Genomic DNA, 22,817 nt, shown 5'->3' with positions numbered 1-22,817 from the left:
AAGAAGAGGGACCATACAAACAGCCATATTGGGTCAGATCAATGGTCCATATAGCTCACTGTCCTATCTTTGGCCTTGGCTGGTGCCAGCAGCTTCAGAGGGAATGAACAGAACAGGGCAGTTATCGAGTGATCCTTTCTCTGTGGTCCAGGCCCAGCTTCTGGCAGTCAGAAGTTTAAGGATGCCCAGAGCATGGGACTGCATCCCTCACCATCTTAGCTAATAGCCATTGATGGACCTGTCCTCCAGGAACGTGTCTAATTCTTTCTGGAACCCAGTTAGCCTCCACAACATCCCCTGGCAAGGAATTCCATGGGCTGACTGAGCATTGGGGGAAGAAATACTTCCTCTTGTTTGTTATAAACCTGCTCTGTTCATTTCATCGGGTGACCCCTGGTCTGTGTGTGATGTGAAGGAGTAAATAACTCTTCTCTAGTCACTTTCTCCACACCAACCATGACTTTATAGACCTCTGTTGCATCCCTTCTTTTTCAATCTGAACAATCCCAGTCTTTATCATCTCTCCTCATATCGAAACTGTTCCATCCCCCTGATCACTGGTGTTGTCCTTTTCTGTACTTTTCCCAATTCTAATATATCCTTTTTGATATGGGGCGACCAGAGCTGCAAGCAGGTGTGGACGTACCATGGCTTTATACAGAGGCATTATGAGATTTACTGTCTTATTATCTACCCCTTTCCTATTGATTCCCAACATTGTGTTCGCATTTTTGGCTGCCGCTGTACATTGAATGGATGTTTTCTGAGAACTATCCACAGTGACCCCAAGATCTCTTTCTTGAGTGGTAACAGCTAATTCAGACCCCATCATTTTATACGTAGAGCTGGGATTATGTTTCCCAATGTGCATTGCTTTGCCTTTATCAACACTGATTTCATCTCCCATTTGTTGCTCAGTCACCCAGTTTTGCGCAGTCCCTTTGTAACTGCGTTGGACGTAACTATCTTGAGTAGTTTTGTATCGTCTGCAGATTTCCCCCCCTCACTGGTCACCCCCTTGTCCAGACCATTTGTAAATATGTCGATCAGCACTGGGCCCAGTACAAATCTTTGGGTCCCCTGCTATTTACCGGTCCTCATTGTGAAAACTGACTGTTTATTCCTACCCTTTGTTTCCTATCTTTTAACCAGTCCCTGATCCAGAAGCTTTTGGGTCGGTTAAGAGAAGTGAAGGGGTGAACAGAAATGTGATAACCAGGGGCTCTTTGATCTACCAGAGAAATGTGATAACCGGGGGCTCTTCGATCTAGCAGAGAAAGGTCAAACACAATCCAATGGCTAGAAGTTGAAGCTAGACAGGGTCAGTGTAAGGTGCACGTTTTTACTAGGTAATCCAGTCTGGCTGTTTCTCTAAAAGATCCGTTCTAGTTCAAACAGGAATTAACGGAGGAAAGTCCCCACGGCTTAATCCACAGCTGGGGAGATTTAGGTGAGATATTAGCAAAACCTTTCTAACTCTCAGGGGAACAAAGCTCCGGGACAGGCTCCCAAGTGAGGCTGTGGGATCCCCGTCACTGGAGGTTTTTAAGAACAGGCTGGGAAAACCCATGAAGGCTGGTCTAGGGTTAGTTGGTCCTGCCTCAGTGCAGTTGGTCCTGCCTCAGCCTCTCGAGGTGTCTTCCAGCTGGACGTTTCTGTGATCCTCTGGCGAGGAGAGCAGACTAGGTGCTCATCAGGATCTCTTGGAATCTAGGTTTCTAGGGCTGGGATGGAAGCAGAGTTTTGAGTTTTGAAACTGGTTTCTGGAACGAGGACACAAAAATTCGGGATTTCCCATCAAACGAAATTCCAGGCTCCAAACAGTTCGTTTGGGGGGAACCAAACATTTCACTCCCATGGGGACGTCTTTGAGTTGGCTGCAATAATATCAAAGAAGCGAAATCTCTCGGTGTAAAGTCAAAGGTTCTGTTCCAAAAGGTCAAAGCAGAACTTCCCAAGCTGGGAATAGAACCCAGGAGTCCTGGTATCCAGCCCCTGTTCTATCCACTAGACCCCCACTCCCCTTCCAGAGTGAGGAATAGAACCCAGGAGTCCTGCCTCTGGAGGGAAATGGGGGTCTAGTAGTTGGAAGGGGCTGGGAGTCTGGACTCCTGGGTCCCATTCCCAGCTCAGGGATGGGGTGTAGCCATGGGGAAATGTCCTGCCACATCTGCTGAAGCAGACTTTGATCTGGAAGGTCCCTGTGGTGTCAGTTGCTGTCCTGTCAGTGCCCTGGAAAGCAATGCAAAACGGGGGCTCCCCACACCCCCCGTCAGCCTGCCTCTCCCCAGCCCCCTGCTCTGGTGCTTGAGGCCTGGACAACAGCCTAAAAGGCCAGCACCACTGGGCATATCCTTAATGAGGAACCCCCGGGCTTGACCCCTGTGCCAGGAAATTATCATGAAAGGAAGCGTCTGTCGCTTCCGCAGCTCAGCCCCCGGCCAGTGTCCCTTCCCGCAGCCCGTCTGGTTATTGCTCAGTTCCACATCGCTTGACCCACAGGTCACCACCCTGTGGGCCAGGGACTGGACAGGACCCATCTACCTTGAAGGAGTCGATTGTGCCGAGTAGAACACGATCCAAAGGCTGGAAGTTGAAGCTAGCTGAATTCAGATTGGAAGGAAGGCGTAATTACGAGCAGTGGTGAGCTGGAGCCGGTTGTTAAACTCAGAAGCGCTTTCAGAGCCGGTTGTTCCGCGAGGGAGAACCGGTCCTAACAGGGCTTCTAAATTGAACCGGCCCAAAGTGGCTCCTTCGGCACCGACTCCGCGGGTGCTCCAATCCTGGAGCACCCAAGGGGAAAATTTGGTGGGTGCAGAGCACCCACCGGCAGCTCCCCAGCCCACCCCCGGCCCCAGCTCACCTCCGCTCCGCCTCCACCTCCTCCCCTGAACGCGCTGCCCCGCTCTGCTTCTCCGCCCCCTCCCCGGCTTCCCGTGAATCAGCTGTTGGCGCGGGAAGCCGGGGCGGGCTGAGAAGCAGGCTGCGGCTTCCTGCTTAGGCCCAGGGAGGCGGAGCGGAGGTGAGCTTGGGCGGGGGGGGGGGCGCGAGGAGGGCCGCCCGCACCGCAGCAGGTAACCCGGGTGGGGGGCGCGCAGGGGAACCGCTGCCCGCCCCAGCTCACCTCCGCCACCCTCGGCCTGAGCGGGAAGCCGCAGCCTGCTTCTCAGCCCGCCCCAGCTTCCCGCCGAACAGCTGATTCGCGGGAAGTCGGGGCGGGAGGGGGGCGGAGAAGCAGAGTGGGGTGGCGCGTTCAGGGGAGGAGGCGGAGCGGAGGTGATCTGGGGCCGGCCGCGGGGCGGGGAGCTGCCGATGGGGGCTCTGCACCCACCAAATTTTCCCCGCGGGTGCTCCAGCCCCGGAGCACCCAGGGAGTCGGCACCTAAGCACTTTTGATGTGATCAGTGGGGGAGCGGCCGCTCCCCCTGCTCCCCCCCCCAGCTACACTCCCCCACCCCAGGAGCCAGAGGGACCTGCCGGATGCTTCCTGGGAGCTGCCCCAGGTAAGCACCGCCGGGACTCCCCACCTCGCCCCCCGGCAGGTGCCTCTGGCTCTTAGGGGTGGGGTGGCCACCCACTACGGTGGCCCACGAGACCCTCCTGCTCGGTTCTGGGGGCAGTCAGGGGACAGGGGAGGGGGGTAGATGGGGCAGGGGTCCTGGGGGGGCGTCAATTAACGCGGGGGGGGGTTGGATGGGGCAGGAGTCCCGGGGGGCGGGGGTGGGCAACGACCCCCTCGTGGGGTGAGGAAGGGACACATTGTTAACATTTTGGCAGCTCATCACTGATTACGAGAGAGGGTCATTAACCATTGGAAGAATTTACCCAGGGGTGTGGTGGATTCGCTGTCACTGGCAATTTTGAAATCAAGATTGGGTAGGTTTTCTAGGAATCGTTTGGGGGAAGTTCTCGGGCCCGTGTCATACGGGAGGCCAGACTCCATGGTCACAGCGGGGCCATCTGGCCTTGGAATGGATCGCTGGGCTCGGAAGGATTGGATTTGTATCGGTCAATGTCAATTACACACACAAACTGAGGGGGAAAAACATTTCCTCATAATAATTGAAATCAACAGCTAGGCAAGGGAGGAAAAAGGCTGCAATTCATATTAGATTAAAATTCCAGTGATTTAGACCAGTGGTTCTCGACCAGGGGTATGCAGAGGTCTTCCAGGGGTCTTCTATTTGCCTAGTTTACAACGGGCTACATAAAAAGCCCTGGTGAAGTCAGTACCAACTAAAATGTCATACAGACAGTGACTTGTTTGCATGGCTCTATATACGAGACACAGAAATGTCAGTGCAATATTTATATTCCAATCGATTTATTTTCTAATTGTGTGGTAAAAAGGAGAACGTCAGCAATTTTCGGTAACAGTGCGGCGGTGACACTTTTGCATTATGAAGTCTGATTTTGTCAGCAAGTCGTTTTTAAGTGAGGTGAAACTTGGGGTAACGCCAGACAAATCAGCCTCCTGGAAGGGGAGCTCTGGAAAGGTTGAGAGCTACGGATTTCGACTTTTGATTTAGGCTGGTCACAAACTCGCAAATCAGTAAAAACAGGTACGATTTGTTGATTTAAGGACATTTACTTGGTACATTGTGACATGGGACGCTGACCAGTTGTGTTTTCGTGGGCTATAAAGCTTTAACTTTTTGAACCTCCACATCTACTGTTATTAAATCATTGTCTCCCCCCACAATCATTTCCCACAACTGTGAATTTAAATCAATTTTTTAAAATGCTTAAACCCTGTAGTTTTACACAGGGGTGAGAATTTAAATTAAATAAAAAGCTTAAAAATAAATATTGGTATCTGTCCAAATGATAAAAGAATAAAAATTGAATTCTGCCAAGCCCAGCTGTCGGAAGGGGGTTGTTGATTTCTGCTCTGGGGGGAGCTCAGGCAGACAGGTATGCATAGGGAGGCAGAGTGGTTAGCGAAGTGGCCTAACTCACAGGAGTTTGGGGCTCTAGTCTTCGTTCTGCCTGCTGCGTGACCTCTGACAAGCTGTGGCGAACAAGACCAGTCTCCTGCACCAAGCGCTTTGAGATCCATGGAAATACTTAAGGAGATTTGGTTCTCGCTGCAGGACATTGTTTTCCCGGCCCTGGGCTCATCCAGAGGAGAAGAACAAAAACAATAAAATGGTTTCGAAAGACCTGACCTAGGAGGAAAGGTTTAAAAAAAGGGGGGGCCCATTTCGTCTGGAGAACAGACGGGTGAGGGGGAACCTGAGAACGGTCGTCAAATCTGTTCAGGGCGGGTACAAAGAGGACGGTGATCAACTGTTCTCCCTGTCCAGGACAAAAAGGGACAGGCTTAATCAGCAGCAAGGGAGATCTAGGTTGGATATTAGGACAAACTTTCTAACTCTAAGGACAGTTAAGCTCTGGGACAGGTGCCCAGGGAGGTTGTGGAGTCCCCATCACTGGAGGATTTAAGACCAGGTTGGGCAAACCCCTGTCCGGGGCTGGTCTAGAGTTACTTGGTCCTGGGCTCGGCTGGATGTGATGCCTCTCGAGGGCCCTTCCAGCCGGACATTTCTGAGGCTCTTCTTAAAACGCCAGCCCTGAACGCAGCATTGCAGCCTCGGTTAAACCCACGCACAAATCGCGGCAGGATTGAGGTCCTAGACTGCATGGTGCAGCTTCCTTCCTGAGGCTCTGGGTCTAAGTTCGTTGCCAGGAGCCTTGATTGGGTTCATGAATACACGTGCCAATTAATAATAACGACTTGGCCTAATGTGTGTGAGATCCACCGAGGAAAAGTGCTCGACGTAGCCACACACACACACACACACACACACACACACACACACACAAAAACCGCTTTTTTGGGATTTGTTTTTTTATATCATAAAAAACAGATCAAACCAAACCCTTCCCCCCCCTCCAAAAAAAACCCCAAACCAGGAAAAAAAAATGTACAAGTTAATTTACTTCCCCGTTCTGCGCGTCAATAATAATTAATTCATTCATAATTAAAAAACCAACCAAACCAAAACACCCGACGGATTCGGTGGCCCCGAAAGACTCCGGAGCTTAGCGACGGCGGTGGAGAGGGGTGAAAATCTGAACAGAGAGGCTGTTTCTTTCTGTTGGGGGAGTGGGGGGGGGTGCGTGCGTGCGTGGAGGGAAATAAGAAACCAGCCCCAAAGTAACACAAAAGAGCCCCGAATCCTTCTCTGAAATGCGACCGAGCAGCTCCTTGGCAGGCAGCCGGGCGGGTCAGGTTCACGTTCTGTTAAGTGCCCGAGTCTGGCTTCTCCGTCGGCCTCTCGGAGCCTTTCGACGCTCGACGGCCCGGCTTCGTGTCCTCCCGAGCGCGGCCCGCTCTGTCCGCTCGGACGAGGGGTTCCTGGGGGGATGGCGGGAGAGGGGGGCGGATCCGTGGGGGGCAGGGAGGGACGGGGACGGCAGCAGGGGTCTCTGTGTCCATGGTCGCCCAGCTCTGGGGCGGCCTCCCCCCAACTCTGGGGTGTCGGGGCGGGCGTCGCGGGCTGCTGCCTGGGGGCATGAGGGGGTGGGGGGAGGAGGGGCCATGGCACGGGCTGGCGGGAAGAGGGGAGGGGGAGGGTATGGGGAGAGGGGGTGCCTGTACCCTGGCTGCTGCGTGAGTTCTGTGCCCGTGGGCCCGGTAGGATAATGGCCCGGCAGGGCCCGGCATATCCTGGAAACCTGGAAGAGACGGGGAAAGGGGGGGGTGGGGGGGGCAGATTAGTGCTATACAGGGGGCGGGGGAGGCAGGTCGGGGGATGGGCAGGTCGGAACGGGATGCGGGAGGGGAGACGGGCAAAGGGGATGAAGGCAGGAGGTTGGTCCGGGGAGGGATGGGGCTAGCTCACAATTGCCCCCCCCCCCGACCCAGCCTGGCTCATGCTACCCCCCCCCCCGCCCCATGACTGCTGGTCGATTCTACTTGGCTGCCCACCCCCCCGCCCCCCAGTGCTGACCCCAGGTGGGATCAGTCCAGGACCCAGTAGATGCGAGGGGTGACACGAGAAAAGCCAGGGGCAGACCCCTCTCCTGCAGGGACCTACGTCGCCTCCCCCCCGCCCCCCCCGGCCCCATACTCACATCCCCCAGCGTCGGCGTCCGCAGGACAGCTCACATGTAGTGCCACTGGCCCTCCATTCCCATGGCGATGCCCATACTGCCCATCGGACCTGGCGGGCGGGGGGGGGGGGGAGGAGAGCTGAGACCTCACCCACAGCCCTAGATCCCGGAGTCGGACGGGACCCCCCCGTCCGGCCGGCCTGGCTAACCCAAGCCGAACAGCCTCCCGCCCCCGTCGCTCCCGCCTCCAGCCCATATCTGACGGGGGAGCTAGACCAAACCTTTCCGCAGCGCGGTTTAAAGGCTTCCCCCTGGGTTTGATGCAGCATGGAAGGGGGGGGGCATAAAACGGCACGCACCGTGCCAGCCCCTGCCCCAGCCCTCCCCCATGGCGCAGGTTCACCTGGCCGGGACAGCAGCCAGGAGCATCAGCTGTTTAGTGGGGGTGGGCTCCTGTCTGAGACCGGCCCACCTCATTCCACCTCTGGTGACTGTATCTCGAGGGACATCGAGTCGTACTGGGGCCTGGCTGGACGTCTTCCTCAGCGAAAAGGGGGTCCCCCCCTGTTTTCCCCCCCAATCGAAACACGGCTTTTTCTGACAGATACAAAACACACTCAGGGGGGTGGGGGTCGGGGGGGGGAATTGCTGGAATGGGGGAGATTTTTCCCCCCTCCCCCCAGAGACAAACCAGCCGTTTGGGCTTCGATTCCAATAGAAATGGAAAAAAGTTTGGAGGGAGAATTTAAAACCCTTCCCCCCCAAAAAAAAATTTCACACTGAATCGAAGAGGAATTCGTCCTTGCAATGAAGAATAGGAACCGGTGTGGGGCGAGGGGAAGGGGGGGGCCCCGATATATATTTTTTACGGCTGGAGACGTTTCTGGAGGAAAGTACATGTCCCGTTTTTTCGGTCCCACCCCCTGGCGCCCCCCAGGACTCTGGTTCCCCCCACTGTCGCCAGGGGAGGGAGGAATGAAACTGGACTGGACGGAGGAGGCCGGTGAGTTGGGGGGGGGCTCCCCGCCAGCTAGTCCAGCCCCACCCCGCTCCAGCCTTACCTGGGGGGCGGATGGCCATGTGCTGTTGCCCGTCCATGACGTACCCGCCGATGGGCTGCGCGTCGGGGCTGTAGGGCGCCCCCTGACCTGCGCCCAAGAGAGGGAGGAAAGGTCACGGTGGAGATCGGGGGGCACTTTCAAAGTGTGGGTGGGGGGCATTGTGGGCTCTGCAGAGTGGGGCGCACGAGCCCCGCCCCTCTGGGGGCAGGACACAAGCCCGGGGGTGGGGGGGGCATGCCACCCCCTCCTCTGTCGGGCAGCAGGGCGCTCGGTCCCCGTGGCCTTGTCCAGGTCTGGGAGGCAGAGGGTTTCGCGGGCTCCCCGCCTGCCGTGCCCCCCCCCCGAGCCCCGCCAGCTGGGCCTCACCTGTGCGGTTGGACTGGTCGATCATCGGCTGGACGATGCGCCTCCGGGCGTTAATAAACCTGCACCGGGCGGGACAGACAGACAGAGGGTGAGTCCTGGAGCGGCTGGGGGGAGAAGGACACAGCCCGGAGACCCAGGGACCTCAGGTGCAAGGGGAGGGTGGAGGTCACAGCCCCCGCACCCGCACCGGGGGTTTTGTCTCCCGGGGTTGTTGCAGCGTGTCTATCTGGGGAAGGGACCACAACAGCCTCCTCGGGGACATGTGCCCCCCATTGGGTGCCAAATAGGCCTGACGGGGGACCAGTCCCCCCCTGCCCACTCCATTGCCCCCCACCAACCACCACCCCACAGCCAAGGATCGAACCCAGGAGTCCTGGCTCCCAGCTCCCCTGCTCTAACCACTAGACCGCACTCCCCTCCCAGAGCTGGGGATAGAACCCAGGCGTCCTAGAGACACCCCCCCCATTCTAACCCTGAGTCCACCATGTTCCCCAGAACCCCCCGCCCCACAGTGTTCCTCACAGGGCCCAGGGTCTGAGCAAGGGGAAAGGGGCCCCCAGCCCCTGCTTCTGGGGAGAGGTCTTACTCTGATCATGGGTGTGTGGGGGGTGCCAGGGTGTGGGGGAGGGGAAGGCAGGAGGCCCATGGGTGGGTGCGTGGGGCATGGGGGGAAGAGATGAGAGGGGTGGGGAAGTGAAGGGCATGGGTGGGGGCTGCAAGGTGGGCGATTCCAGGGGCATGGTGGGTTGCAAGGAGGGTCAGTGGAATGGGGGTGTGAGGGGGGAGGGGGAGAAGCCAGGGGCAGGGGTGTTGCGAGGGGGGAGGGGGAAATGCCAGAGGCAGAGGGGGTTGCGAGGGGGGAGATGCCAGAAGTGGGGGGGTGGATTGCGAGAGGGGATGGGATAATGCCAGGGGCAGGGGTTGTGAGGGGGAGGGGGAGATGCCAGAGGCAGGGGGGTTTGCGAGGGGCCAGGGGGAGATGTCAGAGGAGGGGGGTTGTGAGGGGGAGATGCTGGGGGGGGATGCGAGGGGGGAGGGGGAGATGCCAGGGGTTGGGGAGTTGGGAGGGGGACGGGGAGATGCTGGGACGTGGGGGGGGGGGTTGTGAGGGGGAAGCGGGAGATGCTGGGATGGGGGGGTTCGAGGGGGGAGGGGGAGATGCCAGATGCAGGGGAGGTTGCGAGGGGGAGATGCTGGGATGGGGGGGTTATCATGAGGGGTGCAAAGGGGGAGGGGACGTGCAGGGGAGTGGGGTGGGGTCACGAGGAATGGTGGTGGGGGTGGGCTGAGGGTCATGGAGGGACGGTAAGAGGGGATGCGGGTGGGATCACCCCACCCCCCCAGGGCAGCTTCCGGGCCAACCTTACCAATTATTGACCTGCAGGATGGTGAGCCCCGTGTCCTGTGCCAGCTGCTTCTTCTGCTCCTCCGAGGGGTACGGGTGCTGCAGGCCAGAGCAGAGAGCAGCGTGACCCCAGGGGCAGCCCTGGCCACGCGGCGCCCCCGGCCAGAGGAGGATCTCAAAGCCCTTGGCCGGGGGGCACCAGGCCCTGCGAGCCGCCTGGTGACAGGGACACTTTAATCCCATTATAAAGATGGGGAAACTGAGTCACAAAGAGGGTAAGTGGCTTGGGTGAAGCTAGTGCCAGAGACAAGGAGAGAACCCAAGAGTCCTGGCTCCCAGCCCACCTTCCCCTCCCACAGCAGGAAATTGAACCCAGGAGTCCTGATTTCGAGCCTTCCTCCTACACCATCCCCTGAGCAGGGGATAGAACCCAGAATCCTGGCTCCCACTCCCCAGTTCCAACCACTAGACCCCACTTCCCAGAGTTGGAAATGGAACCCAGGAGTCCTGAGTTCTCTACCTCATAAGAAAAGGTGGTCAATATTTGTCAAGTGCTTTGAGACCCTAGGATGAAGTAAAAACATAATTAACACTAATTATTATCATTCCCTACACAAAATGCCCAATATTCCCTGCCACGGATGCTGCCAGCCCTGGGGCCTCAGATCTATAGTGAACAGGTTTAAAACTTCCCTCTAGTAGTTAGAGATGTGGGTTAGAGCAGGAGGTTGGGAGCCAGGATTCCTGGGTTCTATTCCCAGCTCTGGGATCCTTCCCGCCCTTAGCCTCCCCCTTCCTCAGCTTCCAGCCAGATGGCCTGGCTCAGAAACCTCGTCCTCCCATCCCGCGGGGCAGCAAAGGTCCTGCCGATCAAAGGCCAGGCAGCCTCGTGCTTTCCCTGCCAGGCCCCAATGATGGATGAGGCAGCACCGTTCTGTGGGTCACCCCGAGACCTCTGCCGAGCCCCCCCGGCCCTGACAGCGCGGTGACAGATGACAGGCGGCCTTCCCTGGCTGCCCAGGTCACCGCAAGCTGGGCAGTTGCTAGGAGGCAAATTCAGAGCTCCCAGGGAAGATTTGATGCCTCCAAAAAATAGGTTAGAATCCCAGGCATCACAGACGAGGAGGGATCTGGGCCAGGTCCGTTGGGTACCAGGATCTGGGCCAGCTGAGGTTCAGTTTGGGCTAGGTAGGGTCCATTTGGGGCCAGGGGCCACTGGGGGCCAGGGTGTGGCCAGGTTAATTTGGTATCAGGGTCTGGCCCAAGCAGGGATCATTCATTCAATGGTGACATTTACAACTGTGACATTTGCTCTTTGTGGTGTCTTTGTGGTGGTTACATGCATCATGTCCCCCCTTCAATGTCTGGTCCACAGAGGGTAAGAGCCTTCTGCTGCTACTGGCTGATGGAGTCACCCCCTCAGCTCAAGGCCTGAGATTCTGGCACTTGGGGAGCAGGGTCCAAGCCCAGCTATGACAGGCTGAATGGGCTAATTCTGTCAGCAGTGCGGGCTAGTGGACGGAGCAATGAACTTGGACTCAGGAGAGTACGGTTCTAGGCCTGGCTATTTGCTATCCTATAATAGCTGGCTATCGAATCCTAGAATAAACCCAGGGGTCCTGACCCCTGCTGCTCTAACCACTATACCCCACTCCCCTCCCAGAGCCAGGGAGAGAACCCAGGAGTCCTGGCTCCCAGCCTCCTTCTCTATTCTACACCCTTCCAAAATTCAACTTTGACCAGCCCAGTTAGCACATGGCACAATTTATGCCAACTTCCCGCTCCACCGGAAGGCTCCCCATGAAGAGTCTCCAGCTGGCCCACTGGCGGGGGTCACCCCTATCCTGCCAGGCTGGGAAAAGCCTCTGCTAAGCAGAGCCCTCTGGGCTGGCAGCGCCAGCCAGTGGGTTCGGGGTAATTGACCAGAATTGATTACCCCTTCCCAGTCCCTAATAGGTTTATGGTGTCATCAATTAGTGACTAATTGGTCAGCGTTCATTAACTCAGCTTTGTTTAACTAACCAGGGAGAGACGGGTGCCGCAGCTCCCCTAACTGCTCGGTGGCACAGCGGCGAAATGGCAACGCAGCAGCCTGCCCGCTCGGAGGCCGGGCCGTTCACCAGCTCTCTGAGCTGTAACCGGCACTGGGGGCCGGGACCGGCCTGGGGTCCCACAGCTCCGGTGAGTGTAGGTGGGACCTTTCCCCGTGCTGGGGGGCACTTTGCACGCTCACTGCAGGCCTGGTTCTCTTATGCCAGTGCCCCTCTGGGCTCCCCACCCGGAGCTGGGAATAGAGCCCAGGAGTCCTGGCTCCCAGCCCTCCCCTGCTCTGACCACTAGACGCCACTCTCCTCCCAGAGCTAGGTATAGAACCCAGGAGTCCTGGCTCCCAGCCGTCCACTGCTCTGACCACTAGACCCCACTCCCCTCCCAGAGCTAGAGATAGAACCCAGGAGTCCTGGCTCCCAGGCTCTAACCATTACACTCCAGTCCAACCCCATGGCTTCTGTCTCACTCACTTTCCCTCCTTACGTCTCTGGCACCTGGCCTTGCCCTGCCCCCTTCTCGTCACTCACCGACAGGTGCTGGAACAGCCAGGCCCGCATGATGTTGGTGGCTACTTTGGGGAAGATCCCCCGCTTCTTGTTGCGTTTTTTGTCTCGGTCCAGGTCGTCGTCGTCCCCAGTGCTGGGGGAGGCCACGCTGTTATCCAGGCAGTCCCCTGGAAGGAAGGCACCCTGAGTGTCCAGGAGCAGGACTTGAACCAGAGACCGGTTCTACCGAGGCACCTGCCCCTTGCGGCTTGAGCTAAAGAAGAGCTCTCGGCCCCTTCCCTGGCGTTGACTCATAAACGCGGTTGAGCCACTAGGGGGTGACAAAGAGCCACAGCAGGGGGCACACGGCCCCCTAGGGGCAAGAATGAGAAGTGCAGACTCTTGGCTGTTCTCCACCCTTGCTTCACGTCTCCCCCTGCACCTTGGGCAAGCGTCTTCACCAGTGCGCAAAATCCCAGTGCCCGTCCCCTCTTGCACCAGGCCCTGCTCTACCCCCAGAGCTGGGGACAGAACCCAGGGGTCCTGGCTCCCAATCGTCCTCCACGCTTACTTTAACCACTAGACCCCACTCCCCTCCCAGAGCCAGAACCCAGGAATCCTGGCTCCCAGACTCCCCTACTCCAACCCGCTGCCCCCCACTCCCCTACCAGTGGCTGATGCTGGATCCCTGCCCCACTGCAGCCTGGGCCGAGCCTCACCAGCCTTGGGAATTTGGGACTTTTCCTTGGTTCCTTGCAGTGCTGGGCCCAGAACTAGGCTATTTCGGATCAGACAGACTCTAGTTTCCTCTCAGCCCCAGCCTGGGGATGGGGACTTGAGTGACTCCAGAGTGGTGGTTGGGGAGAGCTTAGGTGTGTTTTGCACCTGGGCCCAGATCCTCAGAGGTATAGGGCAGCTAAGCACCAGCACACCGTGAGGATGGGGCCTTAGAAGCTACAGGGGTGGGGTGGGGTGAGGCCGGGTAACGGATGGACAGACAGAAGGGTATGATGGGCGGACGACTGCATCCCTCCCCGTAGGTCTCCTAGGCCCCCTGCCCTGCGAGCATCTTTTGGTGAACTCCTGCCTGGGGCAGGATTCGAACCCGCGACGTTAAGGGCTGGCAGGGGAAGTGGTTCCCTTTGAGAAACAAACCTTCCCCGCGGCTGAGGTGAAATGAAACAGAACCCGGGTCTGCTCGCTGGCCGGGTCTGGGTTGCTGTTAATAGCACAAGGGGCCGGGGTGTGTGTGTGTGTGTGTGTGTGTGTGTGTGTCACTGCCACCTCCTGGATGGAACGGGAGTTGCACTCCTGTGTGTCCTAGACCCCCTACCCTGCTCTCAGCTGCTGGGGGTTCTCCTTTGGCTCAGGGTGCGAGACACAGCAGATTGTGGGTTCAACCCCCCCCCACCCCGCCCCCGAAAGGTTCTGACGGCTGCTTTCGTTCCCTGCTCTCTTCTCCCCCCAGCCCCGACACGCTGCTCTCCCCCAGCAGTGCCGCAGCCTCCTCCGGGCCTCGGCCCTGATCCTACGTCCTCTCTCGGGCACGCGGGCACCTGCTAGCACCGTTTGCAACCCGCTCCCCCGCCCCGGAAAAACATAAATCCCCCCCCTCCAGCTGCTGATCTTTCATATCCTCCGGCTAAAAGGCAGCTTAAAAGTCTCGCCTGAAGCGCCAGTAAATTATGCATCAGAGAAGGTGCTGCGGGGGCTGGGTTCTCCCTCGCCCCCCCCCCCCCCGCAGCCGATGGATTTTCAGAGCTGGGAAATCCCAGAGAACAAAGGGAACAGCAGGAACAAAAGGGCTGAGGGGAGGGGTTCTGGGGGGGAGGGAGGGGGGTTAAGTGGGTCGTAAGAGGTTTGGGGGGGAAGGAACAATGTGGGGGGAAGGGGAGTGGGGTGCAGGGATGAGCCGGGTTGGGGCAGGGGCATCAGGAGCAGGTAAGTGGGTGGGGGAGGGGAGTGCGGGGGGGGGGTTGGGAGCAGGAAGGGGGTGGGGAAGGGGAGTGGGGTGCAGGGAGGTGCTGGGGTGGGGGAGGGGAGCTAGGAGAAGAGGGGGAGGGGCCTTGGGAGCAGGGCGGGCCCTGGGGTGCACCAGCTCTGAACCCCAGTTTGGGACAGGAAGTGATGGTGACCCCTTTGGAGCTGCCAGGTCAGTTCAGGGCCCGGCACCATCCACCGCAGGACAAGCAGAGTCAGCACCTCCCTGCGGCGCAGCGCCCCCTAGCGCCGCACTGGGGCAATGGGGCCAGCCCTGGCTGCCAGGGGAGAGCGCCCCCTGCTGCCCCCCGGCCCCACTCCCTGCCCCACAGCGCCCCCTAGTGCCGCCCTGGGGCCAGCCCTGGCTGCTAGGGGAGAGCGCCCCCTGCTGCCCCCTGCCACACTCCCTGCCCCACAGCGCCCCCTAGTGTCGCCCTGGGGCCAGCCCCGCCTGACTGGGGAGAGCGCCCCCTGCTGAGCCCCTTGCCGCACTCCCTGCCCCACAGCGCCCCCTAGTGCTGCCCTGGGGCCAGCCCCGCCTGCCAGGGGAGAGCGCCCCCTGCTGAGCCCCCCGCCGCACTCCCTGCCCCACAGCGCCCCCTAGTGCCGCCCTGGGGCCAGCTCCGCCTGCCAGGGGAGAGCGCCCCCCGCTGAGCCCCCCGCCCCGCTCCCTGCAGCGTAGCATAGTCGTCCCCCCACCCGCCCCCGGCCGCATTGTGTGGCTCTATAGATGATTCACAGCCCACTTGTCCATGTTGTACGGATGCACAGAGTGTGTGGACATGTGTATGGTATGGGCAGCACACACACGCACACGTGTGGATGCACAAGGCCCGTTTAGTGCTGCATGGTGCGGGTGCGTGCATTATGGAGATGCACAGCAGACGTCTGTGTGTGTGTTGTGTGGCTGCACGGGGCGTACGTGTTGCACAGATGTGCAGTGTATGCATGTGCGTGTTGTGTGGAGGAACGGTGCACGTGGCTGTGTGGTGCATGCGTGTGTACGTTGTGAGGTTGCACGGGGGGTGCACCGTGCACGCGTGTGTATGTTGTGAGGTTGCATGGGGGGGTGCACCGTGCACGCGTGTGTATGTTGTGAGGTTGCACGGGGGGTGCACCGTGCACGCGTGTGTATGTTGTGAGGTTGCACGGGGGGTGCACCATGCACGCGTGTGTATGTTGTGAGGTTGCACGGGGGGGTGCACCGTGCACACGTGTGTATGTTCTGAGGTTGCACGGGGGGGGTGCACCGTGCACGCATGTGTATGTTGTGAGGTTGCATGGGGGGATGCACCGTGCACGCATGTGTATGTTGTGAGGTTGCACGGGGGGGTGCACCGTGCACACGTGTGTATGTTGTGAGGTTGCACAGGGGGGGATGCACCGTGCACGCATGTGTATGTTGTGAGGTTGCACGGGGGGGTGCACCGTGCACGCGTGTGTATGTTGTGAGGTTGCACAGGGGGGGATGCACCGTGCACGCGTGTGTATGTTGTGAAGTTGCATGGGGGGGTGCACCATGCACGCGTGTGTATGTTGTGAGGTTGCACGGGGGGGTGCACCGGGCACGCGTGTGTATGTTGTGAGGTTGCACGGGGGGGCGCACCGTGCAAGCATCTGTATGTTGTGAGGTTGCACGGGGGGGGATGCACCGTGCACGCGTGTGTATGTTGTGAGGTTGCACGGGGGGATGCACTGTGCACGCGTGTGTATGTTGTGAGGTTGCATGGGGGGGTGCACCGTGCACGCGTGTGTATGTTGTGAGGTTGCACAGGGGGGGATGCACTGTGCACGCGTGTGTATGTTGTGAGGTTGCATGGGGGGGCGCACCGTGCACGCGTGTGTATGTTGTGAGGTTGCACGGGGGGGCGCACCGTGCACGCATCTGTATGTTGTGAGGTTGCACGGGGGGGATGCACCATGCACGCGTGTGTATGTTGTGAGGTTGCACGGGGGGGTGCAACGTGCACGTGTGTGTATGTTGTGAGGTTGCACGGGGGGGCGCACCTTGCACGCGTGTGTATGTTCTGAGGTTGCACGGTGTAGCTGGGAGGTGGGAGTGGGGTGTTGCGGGGGGGGGGGTTGGCCATGTGGCCACACCGTGATTAATTCAGGCTCCTGTTACATTAGGGACCCCCCAGAGACAGGCAACAAGGCAGGGTCACACATCCCCCCACTGCCTCTCCAACCCCCCAGCACTGTTCCTCCAGCCCCCCAACTGCTCCCCCCCACTTTCCTTCCATTCCTCCACTGTCTCTCTATCCCCCCCCACTGCCCTCCCTCTCTGAGCTTGGCTCTCTGCCACCCCACAGTCTCCCCGTGGGGCTGCGCTGAGCAGGGTGGAAGGCGACCTCAGTGAGCCCAGAGCCGAAGGCAGCCGCGGCCCCTTCCTCCGCCCTCTCTGCTCCACTCCCCGGGTTCGTTGGCGGGGTAATCACCGAGCCGAGGGCAGCACCGTGCACGCCCAGAGCCGGCTCATTGCTTGGCCTGGTGGCTGGGCTCTTGGAAACACCGTACTGGAGGTTCCTACCCACGGGCATGAGGGAGCCTGGAATAAACAGCCGCCCTGCTCCACCCCAGAGGCAGCGGCATTGCAGGGTTGAACGGGCCACGCGGGCCGCCATGCGAGGCAGGAAGGGGTTAACGGGCTTCCAAAGGGCCAATCAGCCCAAACGGTGACACCTGTCAGTGAAGGTTTCAAAGGAAAAGCCCTTGGCAGGGAGTGAGGGAGGCAGCTCTGCCCTAGGGGATCTCCTGGAAGACTAGGAAGCTCCCTGACTTGGTTTGGACTTGGGGTGTCCCAGAACGGGGTGAGACCTCGCTGCAGGGCTAGTCAGCGTCAGAGGCTGGCTGGAGCCGGGGAAGAGCAGCTAGGAAACTGAGGCTCCACCGCGAGGGGGCACCCAGGTGAGGCTGTTTCCCGACGGGCAGGCCCTCGTGCGGCACACGTGTGTCTAGATAGTCGCACCGGCACAGGCCTGTGACTGGTTGCTGGGGAGACGCCCTCTGGGGCTCGGGCTTGGCCCAACGCTGCTGGGACGGGGGGGCTGCTGATCAGTGACACTTGCTAGGGTCAAATTTCTCCCCCAAATCAAACTCCAGCTACAGGGATTCTGTTCTACCGCCTCCCCCCCGTGTCGTTTCACTGGGAGTTGGGATCCTTCTTTGCTTGCTGTCCCAAATTGTTCTGCACCACTGTGGCTGTTAATCATCTGGCCTGCTGCACCCCAGAGGTGACTGCATCGCAGGGCTGGGAGAGGGATCGCTGAAAAAACAGCGGCCCTGCTCCACCCCAGAGGCGGTTGCATCCCAGGGCTGGATGGCACCTGTCAAGTACTTCTCAGGATGTAAAGAGGCTTTTTTCTCCCAGCCAGGAGATCTCTCTCCCGTCCCCAGTCCGGGCTTTGCCCCACAGGCTGGGCAGGGGCGGGAGCCGGGGGGGGTGTGGGGGGTGTCCCACCTTTGGGGGGTGTCCCACCTTACCTGGCTCACTGGAGTTGTCCCCGCTCTGTGAGGCGATGCCCCCACTGGAGGGCCCCGGTGTGCCCGAGTGCGTGGACCCCGTCTCGTCATGGTCTCGGATCCAGGAGTTATTCTAAACACAGAGAGGGCAGCGCTGGGAGGGTGAGCGCCGGGTAGTGGAGCCGGAGCCAGGGCCAGCGCGACCCCACTGTTCCCCCTGTAATGCCCGGGCTAATCCCCGGTTACTCCTGCTACGCCCCGTCATGGGGACCCCGGGTCTCAGTCTGGGGGGTTCTGTGAAGCACCCACTGTGATGGGGACCCTGAATGTCAGTGAGGGAGGGTCTGTGCAGTGACAGGGACCCCAGATCTCAGTCGGGGGGGCCCAATCTCAGTTGGTGTCTCTAGTTGCTCCCATGTTATCAACACTAAAAGACCCTCTAACAAGACCAGACCCACAACAACGGGGCCGGGGGGAGAGCGGGATTTGCACACCTAGGATCGCTGTGAACCCCCAGGCCCCAAGCCGCAGGGCAGAGTTTAAGGGGCACTGGCTTTGTCCCCAGGAGGAATGACACAGCTCAGGTTGCACCCCCCTCCCCCCCGCCATCCCTTTTGCCCTCGGCCCATCTAACCCCCTCCCCGTATGTGCCCCACCTCGTTAACCCCGGCTAGCTGATCCCAGGCCCCTCGGCGGGAGCCCGGCGGTTAGAAGGGTTAAGGAGGGACGGGCTGCAGGGAGGAACCTGACACGCGCCCCCCCGTGGGAGCAGGGGAGGGAGTGGATCAAAGGTCCCTAGTTAAAGGCCCAGGAGGTCGAGACTGCAGCCGTGACTGTAACCCAACCACCGGGGCCGCGCAGAGTGAAATTCCCGCTGCTCCTACCAGCGCTGGCCTCCTTTAAACTGGTGTCACTTCAGAGTGACTCCACACTCCCCCTAACAGAGCTGGGGATGGAACCCAGGAGTCCTGCCTCCTGCTCTAACCACTAGACCCCATTCCCCTCCCCAAGATGAGGAGAGAACCCAGGAGTCTTGGCTCCCAGCCCCCCCCCACCCCCCGCTCTAATCACTAGACCCCGCTCCCCTCCCAGAGCTGGGGATAGAACCCAGGTGTCCTGGCTCCCAGTCCCCCTGCTCTAACCACTAGACCCCACTCTTTCCCCGCTCTGCTGTTCTCAGAGTCGTTGGGAGTTGGGGTCTCGCTTCACCACAAACGCCGACAACTTGGTTCATTGCTCTGGGGGGGTCTTGGGGCCCGGCCTGTGCATTAAACAGCCGCTTTGCAAGCCAAAGAGCAGGGCTGGGTATTCTCCCGTCTCCAGCCTGAGACCTTCCTCGGCCATCCACAAGGCTGCAAATATTCCCCAGAGGAGGAGAGGAGTTTTGCCATGTGTGTGCATTTGCAGGGTGGGTGTGTGTTGTCTCTACTGGCCGCGATGCTGTTTGCAGCGCGTGTGTGTGTGTGTGTGTGTGCGCGCGCGCAAAGATCAGGCGTGTGCACCCACCCAGATCAAGCGTGTTTGCAGCATGTGCCTGTGTACATGCAAAGAAAACGTATGTTGGCAGCGTGTACCCACGATCTGTGCACACACAGGGAGACACAAAGATCATGGGTGTGTTTGCGGCGTCTGTGTCCCTGTGTGTGCACAGATTGTTGGGTGTGGCTGTCTCTGAAGGCATGGCGCGGGGGGGGGGGGTGTATTATGAGAGGTTTCCCCTGCCCTAGGAGGGGTCCTGCTAACAGGCTGGACCCACTGGTGTCTGTCATTGTCCGAACCCCAAGGACAGATGGGTCAATGGGGGTGGGGGGGCTTGGCTGCTTCCCCTCCGGCTGCTCCCAAGTCCTGGTCTGGAATCAGGGATGGACTGTGTGTGTGTGGGGGGGGGGGGTCTATGCAGGGCCTTGATGCTGATGCTGAAACTGACCCCAAATCTACCCCCCAGGGGGGTGGGGGAGCTCCATCTAATTATAACAACAAAGTCCTGGCTGGGGATTAGCTCCCTCCACCCACAGCGGGTAGCCTGCGGCCGTATTAGAAATGCAGCAGAGTTCCTACAGGGAAATGAGTGCACCGGCTGCATCAGCGGGCAGGGGGCAGCGGGCGGGGGGCAGGCGAGCAGGGGGCAGCGGGCCGGGGGCAGACTGGCAGGGGGCAGCGGGCGGGGCGAGCACCAGCCCATTTCCAAAGCACGGCTCAGTCATGAATGTTTCCAAAGCGGGAGGGGTGCAGGGGAGTCTGGCGTCCTTTGGATGTGGGACCCCGCCCCCCCCGATCCAGCCCGCGCACCCTTCCCCGCTCTGAGCTGTGGCTTGTGCCCGTGGCCCCTCTCACAACATCAGGTCCCCCAGGGAGCAAGGTGGGAGGAAGCTGCGTGAGGGTGGGAGGAGATTTCGAGCGGGTGGTCGTTTTGGGGGTGAGCCGGGCCCCCAGGAACACAAAGGGGGTGGTCAGGACCAGGTTGGTGATAACAGGTGCTGGGCTAGATTCTCACACGCAAGCCTGCTGCTGCTTAATCCCCACCTGCAGCCCCCCAGCCCTGGGCTCCCCCCACCCGCTCTACCGCTGCCCCTCAATCCTGACCCCCAGCGCTGCTGCTGCCCCTCACCCCCTGCTGTTCCAGTCTGAGCAGATGGCATCGGCTGAATGCCCAACGAACACCAGTTAGCTCCTGTGGTGTGCTTTTTATCCCTAGATCTCAAAGATGGGGGAAACTGAGGCACGAGGCTGGGAAGAAACTCACCACAGGTCACCCAGCAGGCCAGAGCGAGGAATCAAACCCAGGTCTCTCGAGCACCTGCTCAGTGTTCTGCCCACTGGGCTGTACTGCCTCGGGGCTGCCCCGACGCCCGCTCTGCCCCCCTGGGCCCCGGGGAGCAGAAATCAGCCGCAGCGCAGTGCGCTCTGCCCCCTGCACTGGAGGCTGTCCCGCACCCCCTCCTGGGCCCCTTCATGCTGCCAAAGGGGGTGCTGAGTGGGTCTGGCACAGCAGGGGACCTGCCCCCTTCTTTGCCAGCGCATGGTCCCTTTCTTTGCCAATGGATGGATTTCTTACTGGGAAGGATCAAGGGGTCTCTTGTCCCCAGCTGATCTTTCCCAGTTCTCACACCAGCCTCGGGATTTTTGCAAAGGGCAAGAGCTGGAGATGGAGCTCCCCTGCTCCCCCCTGCTAAAACAGGGGCGGAATGCGTCCAGATCCTGGGGACTTTCTGCACCTTGGGGACCCCCGGAGTAGGAAAACAGGGCTGGGGAAACGGGTGGCTAATCTGCTCCTCGGCACAAGGGAAAAGCCCACCTGTGGGAACACACGGGTCCCACCCACGTGTGGCTCCAGCACTCTGAATCCCGGCGGGTGTGTCACATACATGCAGGGAGGGGCAGCTGTGTGAGGCTGAGCGGTGTGCATTCGTGTGTGTGTGTGTGTGTGTGTGTGTGTGTGTGTGTGTGTGTGTGAGTGGGGGGGGGGTGAGGCCCTAGCTGTCTGCAATCCTCCATGTGCGTTGCATGCATGTGGAGGGGGGAGGGTGCATGGCCCTGGCTGTTAACACACATGCTGACATGTCAAGTGCTTGCCTGGAGGGGTCCCCGTGTTTGTCTGGGGGTGCACAGTGGGCGACTGCACGTTCGTAGCTGAGGGGCGTGCGTCGGTCCGGGTCTATAACGGCTGCACACATCTGTGGGTGCACGAGTGGCGTGGCACGGCCGTTACTGCGTGTCTGTGCACATGCCCGCACTAGCACCGGAGAGGAAAGACCCCATTTCCCTTGCCTCTGAGCCTGGCAGTCCCCTCCTAACCTGGATCAGAGCCTCCTAGAGGGGAAAAGGCCTTGTATCCCACCGGATGGCCGGACGCACCCCCAGAGTGCCGGGAGATACCATCGCATCCTCTGTTTTGGGATGCACGTGCACCGGGACGCAGCTGCATCTCCAAGTGCTCGGCCGGGGTGAGGATTGGCCAGAGCCGCGCTGAGCACCTGCAGTCGCCATCCAGTGCTCGCAGAGCCCCGAGAGGCCAGCTGGGCCCGCTGCTGCCAGCCAGAGAAACATCCCCGCCGCTCGGGGTGGGCTGGGCTGGGGCACCGGGGAGCCGCTTGCAAAACCTTGGAGCCAGGTTCTGGGGTCGCATGTCTCGTGTTAGCAGCATGGCCTAGCGCGTACAGGGCTGGTCTGGGAAGCAGGACACCAGGGTTATGTTCCCAGCTCTGCGGTGACACCGTGGGCAACTTCCCCGCTCTGTGCCTCGGTTTCTCCTCCCACCCCTTGTCTCTGGAGCCTGGGAGCTCTTTGGACCAAGGCCCGTCTTTCACAGTGTATCCGCACGGCACGACGAAGGACCCCCCAGACCTCGTGTCTAAAGCAGGCGTCCGGACTCCCACCTGGTCAGAGAGGCTGGCGCAGGACCCCGTGAAGTCCTCCAGGTCAGATTTGGAGCCCCCGTCCCGGTCGTCGATCACCAGATCGATGGGCATCTTCCCCTTCAGGCAGGTGATGTAGCGGTGGCAGAAATTGTCGCACAGGTCGTGTACCTGCTCCCCAGAAAGGAGGAACGTTAAGAGGCGTGAGCCCAGGTGGCTGGGCCACAACCCAGTTGGGCTCGGTGCTTTCCAGCAGCTCCCAGTCAGGCCTGCCCATCTGGCCCGGCGTCCCGTCTCCCCAGCCCTGAGCTGAGAGGAACCACCCGGGAGCCTGACTCCTTGATGCTTTAGCCCGGTTGGCCCTGGCAGAGAAGATCCAGACAAGTCCCGTAGGGACAGAGGGCTGGCCGGCCGGGATCAGCAGTCAGGGGCCATCTCCAGCATCTGACAGCGACAGGTGCCACCAGATCCTTCAGAGGAAGGGGGAGAAGCCCACTGCGGCAAATGTGGGGGATAAGATCCCCCCCGCCTTGTGTTAGCTCTGCTCCTGGGCACTCCTCCTCCGAGATCAGCTAGGGTTTTTTTTTGTTTTCTATGGGGTGTTTTGATGTTTATTAGATGTATTACGGTAGCCCCAGGACCTCCGGGTGCTCGG

The 22,817-nt window shown here is 59.9% G+C and overlaps 1 protein-coding gene across 2 annotated transcripts in view; it reads right to left on the bottom strand.

Moving 5' to 3' along the window:
• Positions 1–6,550: 6,550 nt before the first annotated feature.
• Positions 6,551–22,817, bottom strand: part of MEIS3 (Meis homeobox 3) — a 33,411-nt gene continuing 17,144 nt past the window's right edge. For both annotated transcript variants that reach the window (XM_074937402.1, XM_074937403.1), the window contains exons 6-13: positions 22,184–22,333; positions 17,829–17,940; positions 12,408–12,553; positions 9,854–9,930; positions 8,487–8,545; positions 8,121–8,207; positions 7,081–7,169; positions 6,551–6,681 (exon numbers count right to left, since the gene is read on the bottom strand). In XM_074937402.1, the coding sequence (XP_074793503.1) occupies positions 7,111–7,169; positions 8,121–8,207; positions 8,487–8,545; positions 9,854–9,930; positions 12,408–12,553; positions 17,829–17,940; positions 22,184–22,333 (690 nt within the window). In that variant the 3' untranslated portion in view covers positions 6,551–6,681; positions 7,081–7,110. The remainder of the gene's footprint in view (positions 6,682–7,080; positions 7,170–8,120; positions 8,208–8,486; positions 8,546–9,853; positions 9,931–12,407; positions 12,554–17,828; positions 17,941–22,183; positions 22,334–22,817) is intronic.

This window comes from Natator depressus, chromosome 23 (assembly GCF_965152275.1).
Source record: "Natator depressus isolate rNatDep1 chromosome 23, rNatDep2.hap1, whole genome shotgun sequence".
NCBI classification, from domain to species: domain Eukaryota; kingdom Metazoa; phylum Chordata; order Testudines; family Cheloniidae; genus Natator; species Natator depressus.
This window is presented reverse-complemented; position numbering and strand designations above follow the sequence as displayed.